Source organism: Podarcis raffonei, chromosome 14 (genome assembly GCF_027172205.1).
Source record: "Podarcis raffonei isolate rPodRaf1 chromosome 14, rPodRaf1.pri, whole genome shotgun sequence".
In the NCBI taxonomy this organism is placed as follows: Eukaryota; Metazoa; Chordata; class Lepidosauria; order Squamata; family Lacertidae; genus Podarcis; species Podarcis raffonei.
In genome coordinates, this window is record NC_070615.1 from 2,573,892 (window position 1) to 2,596,983 (window position 23,092).

The 23,092-nt window shown below is 43.2% G+C and overlaps 1 protein-coding gene across 9 annotated transcripts in view; it reads left to right on the top strand.

Annotated features, from left to right (window-relative positions):
- Positions 1-23,092, top strand: part of TJP1 (tight junction protein 1) — a 330,457-nt gene that overhangs the window by 272,554 nt on the left and 34,811 nt on the right. For all 9 annotated transcript variants that reach the window (XM_053365517.1, XM_053365518.1, XM_053365519.1 and 6 more), the window contains 6 exons: positions 7,561-7,840; positions 13,236-13,339; positions 14,219-14,387; positions 15,135-15,279; positions 20,665-20,807; positions 22,914-23,019. In XM_053365517.1, coding sequence (XP_053221492.1) covers positions 7,561-7,840; positions 13,236-13,339; positions 14,219-14,387; positions 15,135-15,279; positions 20,665-20,807; positions 22,914-23,019 — 947 coding nt within the window. The remainder of the gene's footprint in view (positions 1-7,560; positions 7,841-13,235; positions 13,340-14,218; positions 14,388-15,134; positions 15,280-20,664; positions 20,808-22,913; positions 23,020-23,092) is intronic.

The following is a 23,092-nucleotide window of genomic DNA, read 5'->3' on the forward strand; positions in this document are numbered from 1 at the left end:
GTACTCTTAACTAAAATGTTAAAATACACATAAGCAGGGCATGTGGCAAAAAAACCCCACCACTATTCAAGTTGATAGAGTAAAGCACTGTGGAGAGTATACCATTTCAAAAGACCAAGGGGATGTCCACCTGTGCAATGGGTGAGCAATCTAAAATGAACAGCAGGGCTTGTGTGGATGCAGTGAGCAAACAACAGAGAGCCTTGGAGAGAACATGAAGAGGGATATATCCAAAGATGGATATGAGATGCTATAGGAGAAGAAACTCAAATGTAGAGAGACTGTTAGATCATGATGAAACTTGGCATGCTGGGGCTGATATGAGCTGTAGTCCAAAATATCAATCTAGTGGAGGACACTAGATTGACCGAGGCTGCAGTATCCTGTCCTCAGTGTCCCCCTTTTCTATAGATCACCGAAGGAACTGTAAGCACTGAGGACAAGGCCTCAGTACCCATCCCCAAAGTCTCAGGTTCCCAGTATTCATTGCTTCTCCCTAGTCTGTCTTCGTAGCAAGGCAGAATTGTGCCTAGCTTTTCACATGCCCTAGGTATTGAATGGCTTTACTTTCCTCTCATGCCTCAACAAGCAGCTTTTTCCTTCATTCTCAGCGCATACTATTTGCCACTGCATGGTGCAATTATATTGATTCCTGCTATTCTTTCAGACAGAGTGCATAGATAGCTTTTTCTTAAATCTGCAAAACAACCCGTCATCAGCAATAGATCAGTCTGTCTTGTGGTAAACAATTGCAACGCTGTATTGTGTGAAAAATCGTAACACACTCATTGTTCCTCACATAGAGCGCATTGTAGTAATCAAATAATGAGGTTACCGGTGCATGGATTGCTGTGGTCAAGCCATCCCGATCCTGGAATGGCCATAGCTGCTCTGCTAGTCAAAGCTGGTGAAAAGCACTTTTAGTAACGAAGAACACTTGTGCCTCCAGTGGCACAGTGGGATGTCGTAGCATCCATAGACTTTGCACCTGCTCCTTCAGGGCAGACAACTTACCAACTTCATAGATCCACAGAGCCTCTGTCAGAGAGCCCAGATTCAGACTCAGTTTGTTAGAACACCACTGGATCCAAGCACTGGTCAAGGGCCTACACAGCCATTCCCAGTTCAGACGTTACCTCACTCCAATTCCTGAACTCCCAATTCCCAGTTCAGACGTTACCTCACTCCAAACCTCCTTATGCCTACTCCCAACAGTGTCAGACAGAAGTTAAATAGCATTGGGGACAGAATAGTTACCCGTTTCACCTCATACCTCAAGAACCAGGGGGCTGAGAAAACCCTCAGGCTACGTTGAATTCTGCACCCGTCCCATGAGATCAGACTGGACCTTCTGCAGAACGGTGCAGCTGATAGGCATCTCCAAGAGGCTGTCCTGGAGGATAACAATCATCAGTGATCTCAAAAGCTAATGAGAAGTAGAAGCAGCAAGGTCTCTCTTCCAGTAAGATCCTCCATCAGGGCGACCAAGGCCAATTCCATCCTGAGCCTGGGCTGAACCCAGATTGCAATGGGTCTGGATAATCTGTTTCCTCTGAGAGGGCCTGCAACTGTGCCACCGTGACCCTGTCAGGTACCTTGCCCCCACCTCCTTCAAGGCAAGAGGCACCATCCCCTCATGCAAAGACACAGTCACTGCCCCTGGGACCCACCCAGTCATTCCCCATGACTAGCAAACATTTTGTCAGAGTAACCAGGCTGCAAAAACTGAAACTGATCCTACAAAGCATGACATTGAAAACCTCATTTCGAGCTGCATCTGTCATGGTGTCTAGCTCACTACAGGGACAGACCTATTATCCTCAACGTGCCTGGGAAGCAAAGAACAGAAAGTCTCTTGGCCTTCAGACTTAGTCGTAGACTCCAACCACCTATACAGGTGCCAGTAGCCTATGGACCACCTTAAAGTGTTCTGCTGGGGTAGAGGCAGCAAAGGGTCAAAAGGCCTACACTAAACAGTGGTTTGGAGGGTCAAAAGTATGCTTTGGGCTTGTGTGCTGCTTCTTATTTTCTCACACGCTGGTTTCCTTCTCTCCCCTTTTGGTTTTTCATGATGAAGTGGGTTTTCAGACTGTAGTTGGTAGGTTAGTACTAGCTATAAGTCTGCCCAATTCAAATTTTCACAGCAACTTGTGATTTGGCAGTCTGATGGCTGACTTGAGTCAGTAGGTTGAGCTTGATAGTATCTTTGCTGCTTCTTGTGACTTGTTTAAGTATAAGCCTGAAAGATATCCTGAGCTTGAAACCCAAACAATCTTACTGCTAGTAAGAGGTGTTGGGTAGTATGTGGCAGATTATATATTTGCAGACAGGAGTGGGGTTGCCTGAGGGTAAAAGGGGGTTGTGCATGTATCTCTGCAAATGTCACCTGTAGCTCTGGGCAATGTTTGGATCATTTCCCCTCTCTCCTGTTTTGCTTGTAAGTCTTACCTGCATGATGCAGAATATTTATCTAGCTTACTAGGTCACTTGACAATTTTCATGTAAGCAGTGTCTGAGGCAGATGATCATAAACTGTAGGCTAAGCTACCCCTTCCTCCCCTGCTTAACCTCATGGAAGTTGAAAAATCCTTGGTTGTTACTTAGAGAACACCATGCACATTCCTACACTATACTTTGGAGTACACAAAGAATATTGTTAACCCTCAGAATTACGTTTGATCATAAAAACAGCTTTGTGCTTTTCTCAGTCTGAAAGAAAGTTGAATTCCTCAGTTTTGAGGACAAATGTGTTGCTCTGCAGCAGGTTTTTGTTTTGTTTTGATGGCTTGCCAACGATACTACAAAGGTCTGTATCGCATGCCTATTGACACAGCACATTATGAGAGACTAAGCCACTTTCCACTCCAGCAGTCTTGTCAAGCATTGAAATATTGATGAAGTTGCAGTGTCTGTAGATTATGGGATTCTTTTATATGTTTTGCCCTTTCTCAGAACCTGAGAATGCCCCCTTTCCTTTTTGGGTGGGTGGAGAAAAACTTCACTGAGGACAGTGGTAAGGATGGTGTGCGTGGATGTATCTAGGGATCATAGACAACTTTGTGCTGTTTTTTAAACAGCTTATCAGCCACCTTGTTCGACTGTGATAAGGTATATCAATCAGTCATCAATCAAGTTTATTAGGAGATCAAATGCAGGTTATAGCCAGACAAAAACAATCACACAGCACAGTACAGTGCATCGCCCTACCACAGCTCCATCAGAGAGGGAGAGGGGGCTGTCAAAGAAATTTTGCAGTACAGACCTACGCTAAGTTACTTGGAAGTAAGACCCATTAAAATATGCATTGGATTGCAACCTTAGCTGATCAATCTTCTAGTAAACTAAGTTGGCATGTTTTTGCATATGGATAAGACAGTAGTTCTGATTTTTAAAAGTATTCTTTTATAGCAGGGCAGGATTCTACAAGCCCCTAGATGGTCTCCCTGTTCTGCTGCAGAATTTAGAATGCTTTTTTTAAAAGAAGCATTCAAGAACCTATCTTCAAATCATAAAGCATTGTGAAACTGGCTTCTATAGAGATGCCATTGTCTCTCAAAAACAATGGTGCAAGTGAAGCTTTTCGTTAGACCATGGGTAGTGATTTTGGTGCCAGACTGCAATTCCCCTCATCCCTGATGCTTGGCCACACTGGCTAAGGTGAGTAAGGCACTGAAAGTTGTCAGGCTTAAGTGTTCAGTGTGGTGCTGCGGGGCGGGGGAGAGAAGCTGCCCTAATTCTTCCCAGAACACCTGTGTGACACCATCATTCTTACTACTTTCAAAACCTTCCTCAAGACCAATCTTGCCCATGAAGCCTTTAGCACAGTCTCACGGTTCCCATGCCCTGCTGATTCGAAGCTTAAGCATATGTAACTAACCGACCCACATATTCATTCATGTTTATCTCTGCATTCTCTTCCCTCCCTTTTAGGGGTAATTAAAATTATAGAATCATAGAGTTGGAAGTGACACCAAGGGTCATCTAGTCCACCCCCTGCAATGCAAGAATCACTGCTAAAGCACCTATGACAGATGGCCATCCTCCGCTTAAAAACCTCCAGGGAAGGAGAGTCTATGACCACACGAGGAAGACCATTCCACTGCTGAATCGCTCTTACTGTCAGAAAGTTTTTTTCTGATCTTTAGTCAGATTCTCCTTTCTTGTGATTTGAAGCTATTGGTTCCAGTCCTACCCTCCAGAGCAGGAGAAAACAAGCTTGTTCCCTCTTCCCTGTGACAGCCCTTGAGATATTTGCAGGTGGCTATCATATCTCCTCACAGTCTCTTCTTTTCCAGGCTAAACACACCCAGCTCCTTCAAGCTGTCCTCATAAGGCTTAGTTTGCAGACCCTTGATCACCTTGGTCTCCCTCCTCGAATTCTGTGCCCAGAATTGGACACAGTATTCCAGGTGTGGTCTGACTAAGGCAGAAGAGAGTGGGACTGTGACTTCCCTTGATCTGGACACTAGACTTCTCTTGATGCAGCCTAGAATAGCATTAGCCCCCCCCCCCCGCTGCATCACACTGCATCAACTTGTGGTCCACCAAGACCCCTTAGATGCTTTTCACATGTACTGCTAGTAAGCCAGGTGTCCTTCATACTATATTTTTGCAGCTGGTTCTTCCTGCCTAAGTGCAGGACCTTACATTTGTCCCTATTGAAATTCATTTTGTTAGTTTGTGCCCAGTACTCCAATCAGTTAAGGACATTTTGAATTCTGTTTCTGTTTCTGCAGCATTAGCTACCCCTCCCAGTTTGGTGTCATCTGCAAATTGGATGAGCATCCCCTCAATTCCTTCATCCAAGTCGTTTATAAAGACACTGAACAACAACAGACCCAGGACACAACCTTGTGGCACCCCACTTGTCACTTTTTCCAGGATGACAAGGAACTCTTAATGAGTACTCTTTGGGTTCAGTCAGTCAGCCAGCTACAAATCCACCTAACAGTTACCTTGTTCAACCCACATTTACCAGCTTCCTTGGAATAATATCAGGAGGGTATTTCCACGAAACTATGTTTTTCTTTACGACTGAAGTCCACACTGCGGTGTTTTTTTGTCACACACTTGAAGAGTGAGGTTGGTGTGTGGGAGAGGAGCACTTCAGCTCTTCACTGCCTCCCACCTCCCCAGGATGCCAGCTCACCCTGTTTTCTTTTGCCTCTTCTTCCGGTGCTCTGTAACATTGCAGGGATCTGGAGAGTTACCTTTTGGCTCCCATGTGGCATCTAAATATTGATGAAAATGTTGGCTATCCTATTTCCTTATTCTTTTTTTTTTATAATTAATTTTTATTCAAATTTCCAATAACCAATCCAATTACAATTTAACATCCAATTTAACTTATACATCTTGTAGACTTCCGTCAGCCTATCTGACAATTTCCATAATTTTCACAACTTTTCACATTCCTTAAATTTATGTTGCACTTTAACAATCCTTATTTTATCTTTACATTTAAGCGACATTCCTTACTATTCTCTTCACAAAGCTTCCTGAAATCCAACAAGCGTTATTTCCTGATCACACACAGTTTTGATATACTCTGTAAATTTGTTCCAGTCCTCGGTGAATCTCTGATCGCGTTGGTTTCGAATTTTACATGTTAGTTTGTCCATTTCTGCGTATTCCATCAATTTCATTCTCCATTCCTCCCTCGTTGGCATTTCTTCCTGTTTCCATTTTTGGGCCATCAAAATTCTGGCAGCTGCAACTGCATATCTAAATAACTTCACATCTTTCTTTTCAACATCATTACCTAATATGCCTAGTAACAATGCTTCTGGTTTCTTTACAAAAGTATATCTCAGCATTTTTTTCATCTCGTTATAAATCATTTCCCAAAAGCTTTTCACTTTCTTACATTCCCACCACATGTGATAAAATGTTCCTTCTTTCTCTTGACATTTCCAACATTTATTACTAACTTTAAACATCTTTCCAAGTTTCACTGGAGTTATATACCATCTATATAACATTTTCATCACATTTTCTTTTATCGTAGTACATGCGGTGAATTTCATTCCCTCTTTCCATAACCTTATCCAATCCTCAAATTGTATATTATAACCAAAATCTTTAGCCTATTGAATCATTACCGTTTTAACTTCCTCATCCTTTGTGTGCCATTCAAGTAATAGTTTATACATTTTTGACAATGTTTTTACATCACTATTCAAAATTTCTTGATAAAACCTTGATTTTTTTCCTGAAAAACCTTTCTCCCGCATCTCTTTTTTAAACATTGCATTCACTTGAAAATAATGCAGCCAATCATACACCTTTTCTTTAACCTCTTCATATGGTTTCAAATTCCATTTATCACCTTCTTTAATTATTAAATTTTCATATGTAATCCAATCTCCTGTCATATTGACTTTTTTCGTACTCATTATCTCCAGCGGGGATAACCACATTGGCGTTTTAGGCTCTAATAGGTTTTTATACCTATTCCATACTTCAATTAACGTTCCTCTAAAAATATGACTTTCAAAACCTTTATGCATTCTGATTTTATCACACCATAGATAAGCGTGCCACCCAAATCTGTTGTCATATCCCTCTAAATCCAACAATTCTGTGTTCTCTAATTTTATCCATTCTTTCAACCAGCAAAGACACGAAGCCTCATAGTATAACTTCAAGTCTGGCAGGGCAAAGCCTCCTCTTTCTTTTGCATCTGTTAATATCTTAAATTTAATTCTCGGCCGAGAATCCTATTTCCTTATTCTGTACAGGCACTCATGCTTTGCATTAAGTAAGGGCTTCGGAAAGAGTCTATTATTGTTGTTGTTTATTATTGTTGTGATTTCAGGAATCTTTGTGTACTAAAAGATATCTGTGTGGGAGGTCTCATGTATTACTCAGAATTCAGGAAACCTCTATTCTGGGTTTTCCCAGCAAAGTCACGACTCTGACTTGATGGGATATCACTCTGCTGGACATAACCTTCTGGCCTCTTACTGCTCCTTCCCCAGAATGGATGGGACAAAGCAGTCTGGGTTGGCCTTTGGGAAGCAAGTGACCCTTTTGTCTGCCAGTCTTTTGTAATGTAGTCTGCTGTTTTATTGCCTTTTTTGATAATAAAGTTTACTTGACCATGGTTCCCATTTTTCCTGGGTGATATCCATCTAAATCATGCTCTGAGTAGACCTACTGAAACCAATAGACATAAGTTACGTAAATTCATTTATTACACTGAGTCTACTTTGAATATGACCCACTGTTTAAGTTTTAATGTTTTTCTAAGCCACCTTGAGTGTATTTTGGGAGCAGAAAGGTGGGGTAAGAAAATGGAATGAAATCAACAATTACTACATATTTTCTTCTTGAATATTCCCCCCAGAAACAAAAAGAGTTAACAGTTTGCCACCACTAGATAAGAATGAAATCTACTATGGTGGTAAGCCAGAAGGAAAATTACTAGCATGAGCACAACTATAAATTCTGAAGGGTGCATGCAAAATGTGTATGTCCAAAACATTATAATTTCTAGATTTATGTTGTAGGTAGTTTGCATTTTATCAGAAAGTGAAAGATTACTGTTGTATGTTACAGACCATCCGAAGAATGAAAAAAGTTCAGATTCCGGTAACTCGGACAGATCCAGACCCAGTCTCTGAAAACGATGAGGACAGCTATGAAGAGGATACGCACGACCCCAGAAGTTCCCGCGGAGCTTCAAGTGTGAGCCGGCGGCACGAGAAGAGCTGGGTGAGGGACCGAAGTGCAAGCAGGGAAAGAAGTTTATCGCCGAGGTCGGATAGGAGGTCAGTGGCTTCCAGCCAGCCCGCGAAACCTACAAAAGTCACACTGGTGAAATCCAGGAAGAATGAAGGTATGTTGTGACTCAGCAGTAGGACTCAAAAGAGAAAGTGTTCCCTGACTTTGCACCTCATGCCATGTTTTAACCAAACAAGTTTTTAAACTTTGTATGCTCTTTAATAGTTTGGATTAGTCTTCTCCAACCTGGTGCCCTCCAGGTCTTTTAACTACAACTCTCATCAGCATGGCCATATCCTTTTGGTGCTTGATGGGAGTTGTGGTCCAAAACATCTGGAGGGCAGCAGGTCAGGGAAGGCTGCATCAGAAGGAAATAGGATGTTTCCATTTATCCATTTGCCCCAAAGACTTTTTTTTAACTGGCCAATCAGCCATAATGTGTATGTTGTACTTTGAGAGTCATTTGGCTTCCTGGGAGAGGAAGTAAGAGGGAGTTGTCTTTCCTCCTCTCTTGTGTGCCACTTACCACTAGCTTGAAAGAGCCATTCTGGAGAGAAATGGTTCAAGTCTGGCATATATATAGGAGAGTTTAGTTTCTACATCTGGGTACGGTTGAGGAAGGCAGATTGGGGAGGATGACCGTCCTAAATGAGGGCAGAGTTTAGTCCTGCTACAAGGCAAGATGAGAAAGTCTCCCCACAATTGTTGAGCTGGTAGAAATCTGAACTGTGCTCATGGGCCATGGAAGCCCCTTTATATCAACAGAGGTGCAGCCACCTGTTTACACTGCAAAGAAGGGTACACATAGTATCTGCAGGAAGATGTTTGGAAACAGAAACCATTTTTCTTTGGTTTGATGTATGCACATACCTTCCAACTTGAGGTTGGGGCTTCATTTCATAGAATCAATAGAATTGTAGAGTTGGAAGAGAACTGCCCCCCTCCCCTGGTCATCTAATCCAGCCCTCTGCAATGCAGGACTCACAGCTAAAGAATCCCTGAAAGATGGCCATCCAACTTTTCTTTTTAAAAGTCTCCAGTGAAGGAGAGTCCACATCTTCCAAGGTCATTCTTTCCACTGTACAACAATTCTTGCCAACGATCTTGCCCCATCTTCCATGTGGCTGTCATATCACCCCTTGGTCTTCTCTTCTCCAGGCTTCCCTTCTTCCTAAGGCTTGGGGAGTTTTAAGTTGGCATGGGAGCCTGCTTCCACAGAAGGAGGTTTATTTTTGCTTTATGGGATTAATCTCCTGTATAGTGTTTTGGAAGTTTCTATGGATCTTACACCTCCATAACATTAAGCCATCTCTGTTCTGTTCTTTTTGGATCTTGTCTTGGTTAGGGTTAAGATAGCAAGCTTTCCGATTGCACAGTACTCTTTCCGCAGGAAGAATTTCAAACTGAAAGCTACTTAACCTGGCCCAATGAAAAGTACCCATCAAAAATTTGAAGCATCTTTTCCTTGGGGATTGACACAGCAATCGTTCTTGCTATGTACAACTTTCTAGGAAAGAAGGAACAGATTTGTCCTCTATTTCACATTTCCCCATTTACCATCTAAACTTTTTAATGCAAGTTTGGGGAGTTTTGCTTACCTGAACAAAGTGTGAGGCTAATTTAGCTTGCTAAATTGCTGGCAAACAATTTGGTTATTCTGATTGCTGCTTCTCCCAAGAATGAATTTGCACAATCTCGCTATACAGCCATTCCTCAATTATACAGAAAACTGCAGACTGCCTGTTAATGACCCGGGAGTCAATCTCACAGCAGTGTTTTGCATACCAGTTACAGAGCGTGCTGCACTAATTATGCAAATTTGAGATCCAGAGCCATTCAAAACTTAAGTATTTCATAGTTAGGTAACAATATTCCCTGCCTTCTAGCTGGATGCTACCATTCCAGTAACAACTTCCGTACAACACTGTATTGGCAACATTCAGATTTTTCTAAACCTTTTCTCTTTTAAAAAATGAATGTAGTGTCACAGACATCAAGTCATGTGAACCCTTCCCAAATGATGTACAACTCTGTAAGCTTAGGTCTAACATAGCAGGGAGAGAACAAGCCATGATAAGGATGTACCAATGATAGTAATAATGGTATCTCCCAAACGATAGTTTCCTTGGCTAAAACTGGAGGTACTTGTGCTACTTAAAGGCCTCGTTTGAACATAACAGTGAATTAACATGAAGAAGCAAGCATGCTGGTTCATGAAGCAAAAAATCATGTGACATGCTTTGTTTCTCTCCCAGCTGAGCTGCTGCTATGATTGCAAGAACTAAGCCATGCTTTGACTTAGCATTATGTGTGAAGTTGGACCCATTGTTTGTCTCAGCGCAAACAACCAGGCTTTTGCTTGTCTTACTGCTTATTGTTTGCTGTGTGTGGAGCATGGGGGGAGACAAATCACAAGCTCAGATTCATGCATGACACTAAGCCAAACCATGGCTTCATTTTTGGTGGCATGGCGGCGGCAGCAGGACAGAGAAAGGGGCAAAGGGGCTGCTGTTTTGCTTCTGTGTGCCAGCACACTTGCTCATTCATGGTCAGCCATGGTTTGGCTTACTGTTACATGCAAACATGACCAAAGAGTTAGATATTTCCTACATGAACTATCAGAACAGAAGAATCATAGCTCAATGGTGGAACACCTGTTTAGCACGCAGAAACTCCCAGTTCAAGCCCCATCACCTCTCTGTTAAAAGGAGCAGCGAAGAAGTGACAGGAAAGACCTTTCCGTGCTCATTGGACTAGTGGGACTAGCCTAGTCCCCAATGTTCCTGGCGGGGAATTAGAGTATTAAAGTGTGTACCTTTTTTACACACCTAACCCCCTTGGTTCAGGTGAGGTAATTGGGTGGCTGGTCAATTCATTTTTCCCAAAGAGTGCTGGTGGGTGGAGAAGACAGGCAGCCAAAAAGCATGGAGGTTCCCTGCCCTAGAGAGATGGGCCTGTCTTCTCTGAAATGATTTCTGACTCACAGGGAGGAAAGGGGCAGATTTGGTAGCCTAGCCTCACAGCTCAATGTGCAGACGCATAGAGCGAAGTGTTTCTTCAACCAAGTCCCTCTCCCTCCTTTCTAAATAATAATAATAATAAATTTATTATTCATAGCCTGCCCATCTGGCTGGGTTTCCCCAGCCACTCTGGGCGGCTCCCAACAGAACATTAAAAACACGCTAAAACATCAAACATTAAAAACTTCCCTAAACAGGGCTGCCTTCAGTTGTCTTCTAAAAGTCAGGTAGTTGTTTATTTCCTTGACATCTGATAGGAGGGCATTCCACAGGGCAGGCGCCACTACCAAGAAGGCCCTCTGCCTGGTTCCCTGTAGCTTCACTTCTCGCAGGGAGGGAACCACCAAAAGGCCCTGGGAGCTGGACCTCAGTGTCTGGGCTGAATGATGGGGGTGGAGATACTCCTTCAAGTATACAGTGGTACCTCGGGTTACATACGCTTCAGGTTACATACGCTTCAGGTTACAGACTCCGCTAACCCAGAAATAGTACCTCGGGTTAAGAACTTTGCTTCAGCATGAGAACAGAAATTGTGCTTCTGCGGCGCGGCGGCAGCAGGAGGCCCCATTAGCTAAAGTGGTGCTTCAGGTTAAGAACCGTTTCAGGTTAAGAACGGACCTCCGGAACAAATTAAGTACTTAACCGAAGGTACCACTGTACTGGGCCGAGGCCATTTAGGGCTTTAAAAGTCAGCATCAACACTTTGAATTGTGCTTGGAAATGTACTGGGAGCCAATGTAGGCCTTTCAGGACCGGTGTTACATGGTCCCAGCGGCCACTCCCAGTCACCAGTCTGGCAGATACATTACGGATTAGTTGTAGTTTCCGAATCACCTTCAAAGGTAGCCCCACACAGAGCGCATGGCAGTAGTCCCAGTTGGGAGATCACCAGAGCATGCACCATTCTGGCAAGACAGTGCGCAGGCAGGTTGGGTCTCAGCCTGCGTACCAGATGGAGCTGGTAGACAGCTGCCCTGGACACAGAATTGACCTGTGCCTCCATGGACAGCTGTGGATCCAAAATGACTCCCAGACTGTGCATGGTATACTTAAGTTAGAAAGTTGGTTGGAGAGAGTTGGTTGAGGAAATGCTTCTGTCTACATGCGCTGCTGAGGTGTGGCACAACTTGGTGGATCCAAGAGGGCAGGTGGAGCATAGGAGACCTGTTTAGCAATGGGCGCTGTGAAAAGGATGGCAAAGTGTGCATGTCTGTCAGCTGCGGAGGCGCTTTATCCTCCCCCCTTCCTCCTTATTCCTCCCCAAAGACGAGGTAACCTGGTGGGGGCATGGGGTACTCACCAGCTTGTGTGCTCTGCAGGTGAGGCAGGCAGGTTAGGGTTAGTGCTCCCAGCCCATCTCAGGCCGAGCACCTTGGGGGGAGGCGAAATGCTCCTTCGGGGTCCAAGAGCCTTCCTGCCCCCTTCCCAAAAGGAGGCAGCAAGGCTCCAGCATCCAGGTTTTTACATTTATTGAGAAGGTTGACAGGCAATTGCTCTTTGGTGTCCCCAAGGAGCTCTTTGTGTCTGTAGCCACTGGGAATGTAAAGGTTGCTTAAATCCTCCCCCACTTTTTAACAAAGGAAGACATTCTTTGAATACAAACATTACATTCTAATGGCAGTCAAATAAATACTTGAAGAAAAGCAGTGGCGCGGTTGTGCACGCGCAAACACACACATTGAGGGGTGAAAGCTGAGGGGGGGAAGGCCTTTTATCAACGGCTGGAAAAGCCTGAATGGATTTTAAGGAGCTGAAAGCCCACTAGAGAGTTCACATTTATGGGGAGAGCCTTTCTGAATGAAAAAGAGCACAACACTGCGTGTATGAAGGGCCTCAGGTGCAGCAGCCTTGTAAGGCAGGCCAGTTTTGCTATCCCCACAGTACCAATTGCAAGGTATGCATGGAGATTCTTAGAAACATACAGTTGGAAAGGACCACAAGGGTCATCTAGTCCAACCCCCTTTTGCATTGAAAAATGTCACTGCATGCCACTGCTTCTGTGCCTGAAACCCTGGAGAACCTCTGCCAGTCTGAGAAAACATTAATGGGCTAAACAAGCCACCTGCAGAAAAGCTCAGGTAGTCATGCTTTTAGTTAAGGTCAGGGATGGGCTTATGCTTTTTGAGCCATAGCAATGCTTATGGGGTCCCCACCGTTTAGCTGTAGTGTGGGCTGCATCAGGAAACCCCAGTGCATCCTTGACTCTTCCCGTATGTTGGCACAGGGCAGGAGAAGGGAATCAGTGTTGTGAAGGACTTTCCCCACCCCGCTTCCAGCACAGAGGAGTCACCACTTCCAGCCTGCTGACTTGAAAACATTAGGCCATACTTACTGTTTCTTATTTCCTGGCAACGCTCTCTGTGTGTCCCAGCAAACCGTTTGGGAATTCTTGGGGCCAAGAAAGATTGAATTTATGGGAGCAGTGGTGGTGGACCCTGAAAATGCTTGTTAACAACAGGTATGCATTTATTTTCTTTTTATTCGAAACAGAATATGGATTGCGCTTAGCCAGCCACATATTTGTGAAAGAAATATCCCAAGACAGTCTGGCAGCAAGAGATGGCAATATTCAGGAAGGTGACGTCGTACTGAAGGTACAGTAAATGTGCCCCCCCCCTTTCGTTTTCTTTTTGTTTGATGAAGGAGAGAACACTTTTACACAACTGGTTTCCTGGTGACTTGATGGTTTTAAAGGGACCAATCCTGATTCACTGGAGCAGAAGATTAAAAAGAGGGTGAATGTAAGCTCCTGTATATCAACCTGCAACTAGCACAGCTGTGCTGGCTGGGGTCAATGGGAGTTGTAGTCCAAAACACCTGGAGGTTTCCCATTTGGCAAAAGCTGGTATATAGCAAAATGTCATTGTCTGCCAAGTCATGGCAGCAAAAGGCTAGTGTTGGGTACCATTTGCCAAGCCCTTGTAGGGATGTTCCACATGTGGAAGACTGAACTGCCTGTAGGCAACCTTGCTTTGGACAAGAGCTTGAGGAGCTAAATCATCTTGGCCAGAGGATATTAGTCCCTTGCTGACTATTCAGTGTAAATCATTGACAAATCTCTCAATCCCATTGACATAATTATGGCACTGGGGTGGGTGCTCCCATTCCTTTGGTGTCGAGTCACGCAATTACAGTAATTCCTTCTATAGGTGTTTTAAGGTGCTCAAATGCAATGATTATGTTAAGCTTCAAAGCGTGATTGTGATTTCCATAAACCAGGTGTGTAGTTTTCTACCCTTTGGCTGGTGCCCCATCAGTGCATACCCATCAGTGAACTTAAGTTCATTTATTTCTAAGGGTCTGTTCTGAGTATGATTTGGTCAAATGCCACCACAGCCAGAGTGAGCAATCAGGCTTTTGTCTGTCTGTCTTGTCTCTTCCTTCCTTTCCCTCTAGTCTTCAAAGTTGCCATCAAGGCGAAACTGCTGACTTTCTGTTCGGTTCCTATCAGTAGTCCTTTTGCTCTGTTGCAGATAAACGGAACAGTCACAGAAAATATGTCATTGACAGATGCCAAGACCCTAATAGAAAGGTCAAAGGGCAAGTTGAAGATGGTGGTTCAAAGGGATGAACGAGCAACTTTGCTGAATGTCCCAGATCTTTCTGATAGTATTCACTCAGTCAATGCTTCAGAAAGAGATGGTGAGTATGGATCTGCTTGTCTTTAAAGGTAGAAACAGGGTTGTTGTTATATTCCAGTTCCACAAAGATGTAAAATGTTAAATGTAGTAAGACTCGGAGTGTGTATTTAGACAAGGGAGATGGGGTGGATTTTTGAGCTGGTACAAACATTGGTCATTAGAATTGCATGCCTTTAAAATATATATATCAGTGGTTTCTCAATATTGCACAAGTAGAATTATAGTTCACACATAATGCAAAGCCATGGTTTGTTTCACCAACAAGTGGCTTGTTTGAACATCTGAACACAGCCCAGCAGACGAACCATTGCCTGATTTCTGCCAAACAAACCACAATGTGAAGCCATGGTTTGTTGTTGGCTTATGAGTGGTCACTTACTTTAACTACAGTTTAGCATTTACGTTCTAACGCAACAGTCTCGCTTAACTATAGTATCCCTGGCCATCCCACACCAGATGCTTGCCAAGCTACAGAAGCACCAGGCAAGAGCAGCTGGCAAGCAGACAAAGCTTTGAAGAAGGAAGCCTGTGAGGCAACTTGTGGTTTGTTGAAACCATGGTTAAACACGCCCACACCATGGCTTAGCATTATATGCAAATTTAGCCAGTACAAGTGATTGGGGGGGGGTGTAGATGGTCCAATACACTTCATATAATAAGTTCTGCAAAACCTTATATCCATTTTGGGCAGGTCATGTCATCATTTTTTATAAATCATTTCATGGAAAAAACAACTTTTATTTAACAGACATTTCAGAAATTCAGTCGCTGGCATCCGATCATTCCAACCGATCACATGACAGGCCCCGCCGCAGTCGTTCACGATCTCCTGACCAGAGGTCAGAGCCTTCAGACCATTCCAGACATTCTCCACAGCAGCCCAGCAATGGCAGGTGATGGTAGCCTTGTACTATTTTAAATCGACTTGTTAAACAAAATAGTAGACTAGACGCTTGGGAATATGTGTGCAGTATTTAGGTGCATGGCAGGCCAGCTATGTAGTTGCATGGTGCAGCAATTAATGGAATCCAAAGGCTTGACGCCGCAGGCATAACCTACCTACAAAATGTTAAACTGCCTGAATTTTGCATTGTTTGTTTGTGTCTGACTTGCTCTGGTTTGCCCAAGCGAGACAGGAGTGAGTAATGACGCTTCTGTATGTAGCCTGAGAGGGAGGAGATTTCAGGTTTGTGCTTGTATACAATTTCTGTTTTGACTTGTACACTCAAACACATGTGCTTGCTTGGGGGGGCCTAATACAAACCATTCCCCAGATTAAAGGTGGAAATGGCCATTTGGCGAGTATTTCATATTATAATATTGCAGATTCATTTCCCACCCATTTCTTTTGCGATTCGTATCTGGACCCAGTTCTAGGTGCTAGGCGATACTTTTAAAGTCTTCTGTGGCAGGGATGGGGAGCCTGTGGCCTCCAGATGTCACCCCCGCCAACATGGCAAGTAGGAATTGTGGGAGTTGAAGTCTGATAGCATCTGGAGGGCCACAGGCTCTACAGTTAAGGGCCAACTCCCCTTTCCTGGCTCCCACATGCGTCGGCGGAGCGCCTGTAAGCGTGCCCCACCCTGTTATGCCCTGCCCCTGTTGCACCTTCTTCTGGGTCCCAAAGGACCCCTGCATCCACGATTGCACATCAATTGGATGCTCTTAAAATGGTCACTGCCATCTCCTTGCTCCACCATCAGGAGAGAATCACCTGGTTTTAAAGCACAAGAGGGTAGCAATGCCAAGGTTATGAAACTCCCTATCCGAGGCAGTCTGCTTAGCTCACACTTGGTTGGTGGTGTTACAACATCACTTTGCTGTGACATTTATTATGTGTTTAACAAGCGGCTGTTGTATTCTAATGCCGCCCTTTTTAAGTGCCTGCTGAAAAGATTTCTATTCTGCCAGGCCTGTGCCAGCAATTAAGAATACATCATTCCACAATGGTTAATTGATGTCTCTTTTTAAATTTCTATGGTTTTATTTTTTATTGCTTCAAACAGCACTGACATTTTTAATGATACAACTTTACAAATATTCTAATAAATGAGCGGGCAGTGGGGGAAGTCCCTGGGTGCTGTTTGTAAGCCTCAGCCTTGTCCTCTTCCTGTCTTCTGGCTTTAATGGACTCTTACCTTCAAAGGCCTGAGACAGGCATCTAGAGATAGCTTTTTAGACTTGATCTGAGACTCATTTGTAGAGATACTGATAACCATGGTTTATTGGTAATTGCTGCTATTGCAGAGCTGTGTTTTTGTGCTGTAAAAATTCTGTGTTCAGGATTGTTCAGTATTTTTTTATTTGATATTTGAGTTGCTATCCATTTCAGAAGGTGAGCTATAAAACTGAAATATTTTTAAGTCTCTTCATCTGTCTTGATTCCTTTCAGCTTTTTGCTCTATTTAGGTGCTTTATTAGAAATTGGCATCTAGCTCTCCACTGCTGGAGACACGAAGCTGGGCTAGATGGCTTGTCTTGGGAAAGGCAGTTCTTGTGGGTGTTCAGAATTATCATCTGTGCCAGAACCATTTTTTGGAAACCATCTCCTGCAGTAAAAGAGCTTTTGCCCACCAGTCCCAAAAGGCACCTGTGAGGTTTCACACAGACTTATGAAAGAGGCAGAAAGTGTTCCTGTGGACAGGGCTCAGATGCCATTCACATTCTTGTGACACTGGGAGCATACAAGGATTAAAGGGGGAGTGTTGTGTGTCTGAATTGTGTACATTTGATTGGCAGGACGGAAATTTGTTAAGAAATGAGCTGCCACTGATGAAACAAACATGAAGCTGACTTCACTTTTTGTGACTGAAGGTTATTTTAAAATGCTGCAGCATTAAGCATCCTTTTTATATATAAAAAACCCTTCCTGACACAGCACAGATGTTAGAAGTAAAAGCAATACTGGCAGAACACATACACAGCGAAATAACACCTTTGATGACTCATGGGAAATGCAGCTGTAATTTTTAACAGCATTCTGTCACCTAGGAACAATAAGAGTGTCAAGACACTTCATGTATCTTAAAAACTGGGGAAGCTGAATGCTTACTAGAAAGTTCAAAAAATTGGGATGAGCTGCCATTCTTACGTTGGGGGGGGGGACTTTGACTGCATCTTTATTTTCCTTGTTGAAAGCTATACCTTGCCTTTCTGATTTGGGGCTTCCTTGTCCAGTGCATTTGGGAAGGAATTGAACCACTATTCTAGTACTGCTTACCTGCAAGAGTCTACCATCTTGTTCCTTAATTTACCTCAGTCATTCTTACTGTTGTAGCCAAAGGCCATAAAAACCATGACATTAAAGGAAAAAAGAAATTTTCAAAGCATATGCATGGTGGGGTATTAAAAAATGAACTTTCCAGCCCCAACGTATGTTTCTAAGAGGCACAGTGTTCACGAATGGGTGCAGCCAAACATCTCATTTCCCTCCTTCACTTCCTTTGTTTGTGCACATCACAGTTAGTCATTAACATCTGAACTGGGGTACAGACTATATTTTGCTTTGCTTTCCTGTCACAACAAAATTATGGTTTACGTGAGAGCAAGGAAATGAGGGAGAGAACTGGAAGTGTGCAGTGGCTGAGGGGGAAAGAGTGAGCCCCAAGTTCAGGCACAAATAGCCAAACCATGGTTTGCAGTTGGATGCATGGAGCTGCCAGTGATGTACAGGAACTGTCAGCTGCTTCCCATTCATTCCTTTGTGGAAGATTCTTACTGTTGGTGTCTGGGCGCCTGCTTTCCGGCAGTCCTGCCATGCACTTCCTCTCTGTGACATTGTCAGATTGAAGGTATGAAAGCAAATGGACTGTGAAGTCATGACTTCCCAAATGTCATTCACATAAATAACATCAAATAATTACGAGGCTGTGAAGAGGTGGGTGGAAGAGAAGAGGCTGAGGTCGATAAAGTACTGTTAGACAAAGCAGTACTTCATGCTTCAATATTTTAAGAAGTCACTTAGTTGCACAGCTTAAGGACAGCAGCCATCACACTTTCACCTGGGAAGCAAGCAACCCAGCCAAACCTGGAAGAGTGCATGGTTGCAGAGTAAGGTTTGGCAGCCTACAGTCAGTAGACCAAATCTCACCACCTGAGAGATGCTCTGGGTCCCTTTTCAGTTAGTGGTCTTCAACCATTCTTCTGCATTAAAGATAAGGGAGCCCAGGCCTCCATTGCATCAGCTGAAACAAGCAAGCAAATTCAGTGAACCCATTGGCATGACTCACTTTTTAGGTTTGTGTGGGTTCTAGCACACAAACTGAAGACAAATGTTCTAGATTAAAGGATTGGCTTGCCCATGGGAGAGGGCTGTAGCTTCCCCCATTTTCAAGCAGCCAGGTTCACCTCCCTACTTCCAACAGCCAAGATAGTATTTTAAGCAGGGCTGGAAAGACACCCAACCTCCTTTCTTTTAGATCCACCACAAATCAGAAGATTTATCTGAAGGAACTAGAGACTACCACTTTGCTGAAGCTAAACAGGTCTGAGTCTGCTCAATGCTTGGATAGGAGACCTCCTGGGAACCTCGGGTTCCATTGTGGTATATGCTTAAGAAACAAAAAAAAAAGTGAATAAATGCTGAGCTTGGTAGACTAGTTGTGGGATTCATCTGTAAGGCAGCTTTGTGTGTTTTGAGTAAAGCAAGCTGAAGTCCAAAAATTAGATGGTTGGGTTGGAGAGGGAGTTGGGAGTCAAAAGAGGCATCAGATGCTGGGTCCTCCTTTCAGATTTCAGTAGCTTCAATAATTCTTTGTGCAGTTTCTCCAGTGGAACCACATGCAGCAAAAAGAATGAGGACCGTTCAGAAATGCAGCCCTGGGGTAGATGACGTGTGTGTCACCCCTGCTGTTGAAGCAGGGACACACATAGCATGACAACATCATTACAAAAGTAAGCTTACTTTTGTAATGATGTTGTTATGCTATGTGTGTCCCTGCTTCAAGAGCAGTAGCAATGTAGGGTTTGAGCAAAGAACCATGCTGGGACCCCAGTATGTTTAACAGCAAACTGTGGAAGAGGAAGTGACCACAACATTGTGCTGTGGTTTTTGTATTTCCTTGTGTTTATTATAATGGATTTTGCCTATAAACGTCACTTCTTCTAGCTGTTAAGCATTTAGCATTTGTTTTCAAAATTGCAAGGCGTTCCTGCATGAAGTGCCTTTTCTTCGATGTGTATACAGTATTAATAACATTGTCGCATAGTCTTTGGGTTCTTTAAACGTCAAATCAAATAATTGGTGCTTAGTATTTGAATGCCTCCCCACCGTGGATGAGGATAATAATAATAATAATAATAATAATAATAATAATAATAATAGTACAGTTTATTATTTATACCCCACCCATCTGGCATAACTTGGTGGCAGCTCTGTTCCTCTTCTAAAAAACTGCTGTGTTTACAGAAGCTGTGCTTGACTTCAGGCATGGCCATCCAGCCATTGCTGTTTGCAGTGTGGATATTGAGGCAGCGGTGCCATCTAGCTGTAGCAGATTGATTGTATGGTGGCAAAGAAAGCACTTCGTCTCTCCTTTCAGGAAATTTGCTAGTCATTTATGGTGGGGGACAATTGTATTAGCAAATCAAAACAAGTATTGTTTTCTCTTATTTAGTTATTCATTATATCTAAGTTAGGTTTGGCGGGGGTGGGAGGTAAATCTGTGTGACTTTCTAAAAATGGTTTGTTCTGTATATCCTCCGAAGGAGAACAGGGTTTCTCCCATTTTCCCTAACCCAATCCTGTGAGGTAAGCTGGACTTGAGAGACAAGCCTGCTCCAGGGTCACCCAGTGAGCTTTGTGGCTGAGTGGGAATTTGAGCCTGCAGAACTCCAGCTTCTCTCACAGGAGCCATTTCCCAGCCCCTTGACACTGTCTCCTTAACCCAGCAGGGGGGAACCTGGGTGGGGGGTGGGGGGAGGGGGAGCTCCAGATGCCGCCGAACAACAATTTCCACCATCCCTGACCCACTGACCATGCTGTCTGGGGCTGTTGGGAATTAGATCCCAGAAACATTTGGAGTGAAACAGGTTTGCCACATAAAAAGTGAGGAGGTCTGTAGCAATTAGTGCCTACATCTCTGAGGATCTTGCCTAATCTGTGCTAGACATTTCCACAGAAAATCCTCAGAGCAATGTCACCTGCATACTATTTTTATCTACAACTACTTGATTCTCTAGATTTCCTAGATTTCCTTGGTGGAATTACTGTTGAAGATTTCCTTGGTGGAATTACTGTTGAAGATTTTTAAATGAAGTTTTGTTTTTTCTTGATTTAGTCTCCGAAGTAGAGAGGATGAAAGAATAGCAAAGCCAGGAGCAGTCTCCACACCTGTGAAAAATGTAGAGGAACCCACAATTTCCAAATCACTGGAAGAATCTGTAACGGAGAGAAATGATAAGCAGACTCCGCCACTTCCTGGCAAGTATTAAGGCTACTGTCTGGTTAAATTGACTAGGATTTCTTCAGTCCCCTGTGTTTTAAACCAATTCAGTCTGCATGTGAGGTTAAGCAATCATTCTGAAGCAAAAACATACTGAGCATTTTTAGATGACCTGCATCTTTGAGGCATTCCTTCATGGGGTAGAGAAAGGGTGAAGGGCTGCACCTCATGGTAGAACATCTGCTTTGCATGCAGAACATCCCAGCTTCAGTCTCCAGGTTAGGGCTGGGAATGTTCAGTCTGATGGACCAACTGTCTGGATTGCTATAAGGCAGTAGCATCCTATGCCTCTTCTAAGATGGTCTTTATCATGTACAGGTTTTTAAGTATACACACTTTAAAAAAAAATCTGCTTGATCAATCAGGTCATGCTTTTAGTTGATCAACAGTTGTAAAAATAGATCAGTTTGATTTATTAAGTGTTGCAACCCCTGGTATGTATAGCTATACTACCGTACTGCAGCAGTTGAGGATTTTATTTATTTATTTATTTACTTCCCATCCTTTTCCTAAGGTCCCCAGGACAGGTCACAAGATTAAAACACAACATTACAAAACAGTTTAAAACAATTTAAAACAATAAAAAGTGGGTCCTAAAAACATACACCTCAAGTGTCCATAGGCCAGGTAAAGAAGTGTGTCTTCCTCATTCTCCAGAAGCTGCGTAATGAAGAGGCCAGGCACACCACTGCGAGGAGGGAGTTTCACCGCTGAGAAGGCCCTCCTAGGCTGCTGCCTGCCCTCTAAAAAGTGCTCATGACTTCAAATATAAAGTCGGATTTTATTTCTTCTAGTCTAATTAGCTGCAACTCAAGTTGGGCTTACCCCATTTGAAAAAAAATATTAATTCCTCATGTTTAAAACCTATAGTTCCAGTGCCACTGCTTCCCTGCCCCCAGCACTTAAAAACATCTCATTGTACAGTTCAGACAATTCTTAACTCATCTCTCTCCTGCATGATGCCGCTTGAAGTGGATCGCTTTTTGCTATACCTTGTCGCATGGCTCTGTGCACTCCTGAAATATATTTACCTGGTTCCCTGCTATCTTGGGTTTAAGGCATCCTTTAACACAAGTATAATTCTGCTTATGAGTTAACTAATCTTAGGTGGTGACATTTCCCTATGGCTAGCAAATCGTGGGTGTTGGTCCTGGGCAGACGTTCGTCCTCTGCAGCTGCTCCTACACCATGATAGAGAAACATTCTAGCGCTGTTTGAATGCCGAGCTTCACATTGAATCTCAACAGAATATCTGTCCTAGGCTTTCAAGTTAAGCTCACTCCATGAAAGGGATGTAAAATATCTGAATTTGTATAAGTTTGTTTTTTAAATGTAGAAGATCAGTTTTGAACAGTAAATTAAACACGAACAACTAATGAAAATTAAACACGGGCATCTATGTAATTACATTTTTCTATCATTTTTTAAAATGATTACCATAATATTAATTTCTATAGTCATGTTAAATTATTTTAATAAAGCAAAAGGCTGCAAGTCATATTGTACCCTCCAATTTATTGAATGCTCTCCAAGTAGAAGTTTAGCTCTTGTATTTTGAAGCATATACTATCTGCGGAGCTTTTTATGCAACCACATTAAATACTGTACATTATAAATTAAAAATTCTAGTACATTATAAAAATAAATGTATTACTTCCCAGTCTGTCCTCTTAAATACATAATTGTGTAGAACAGCATTTGCCAGTTTGATGCTCTCCAGATGTTTTGGACCCCTGCTTTTGGCAAGGAGCTGTATCTTTGCCGGCCTCACATCTAATGATACATCTCTGATGTCAGGTACAAGGCAGATGGGTGTAGAAGTTTGGCAGGCCTTATTTGGCTGACAGTCTGGAGGCTCCCCACCGTTGCCTTAGGCACAGCTTAGAGGCAGAAATAAAGATGTGTTAAATCTTGGTAAAATTATAAAGGATCAAACTGAGGACTTAAAAGCACTGTATTGTCCCCTGTTCTTCCTGAGATTGGATCTGAATGAATTTTGCAAAGGAGCAAGCTAAGTCATACCTGTATTTGTGTGTGCTTTTAAAATGCATTTTGTTCAATCTTCTTTTGTGCTTTCTAAACAGAACCAAAACCAGTCTATGCACAGGCGGGTCAGCCAGATGTGGATTTACCCGTTAGTCCATCCGATGGCCCTCTTCCAAACTCAACCCATGAAGATGGAATGCTTCGGTAATGGAACTCTTGCTTTTCCTTGTCTTTCACCAGATCAGCATGGGCAGTGTATCTGCCCCCTGACGGATCA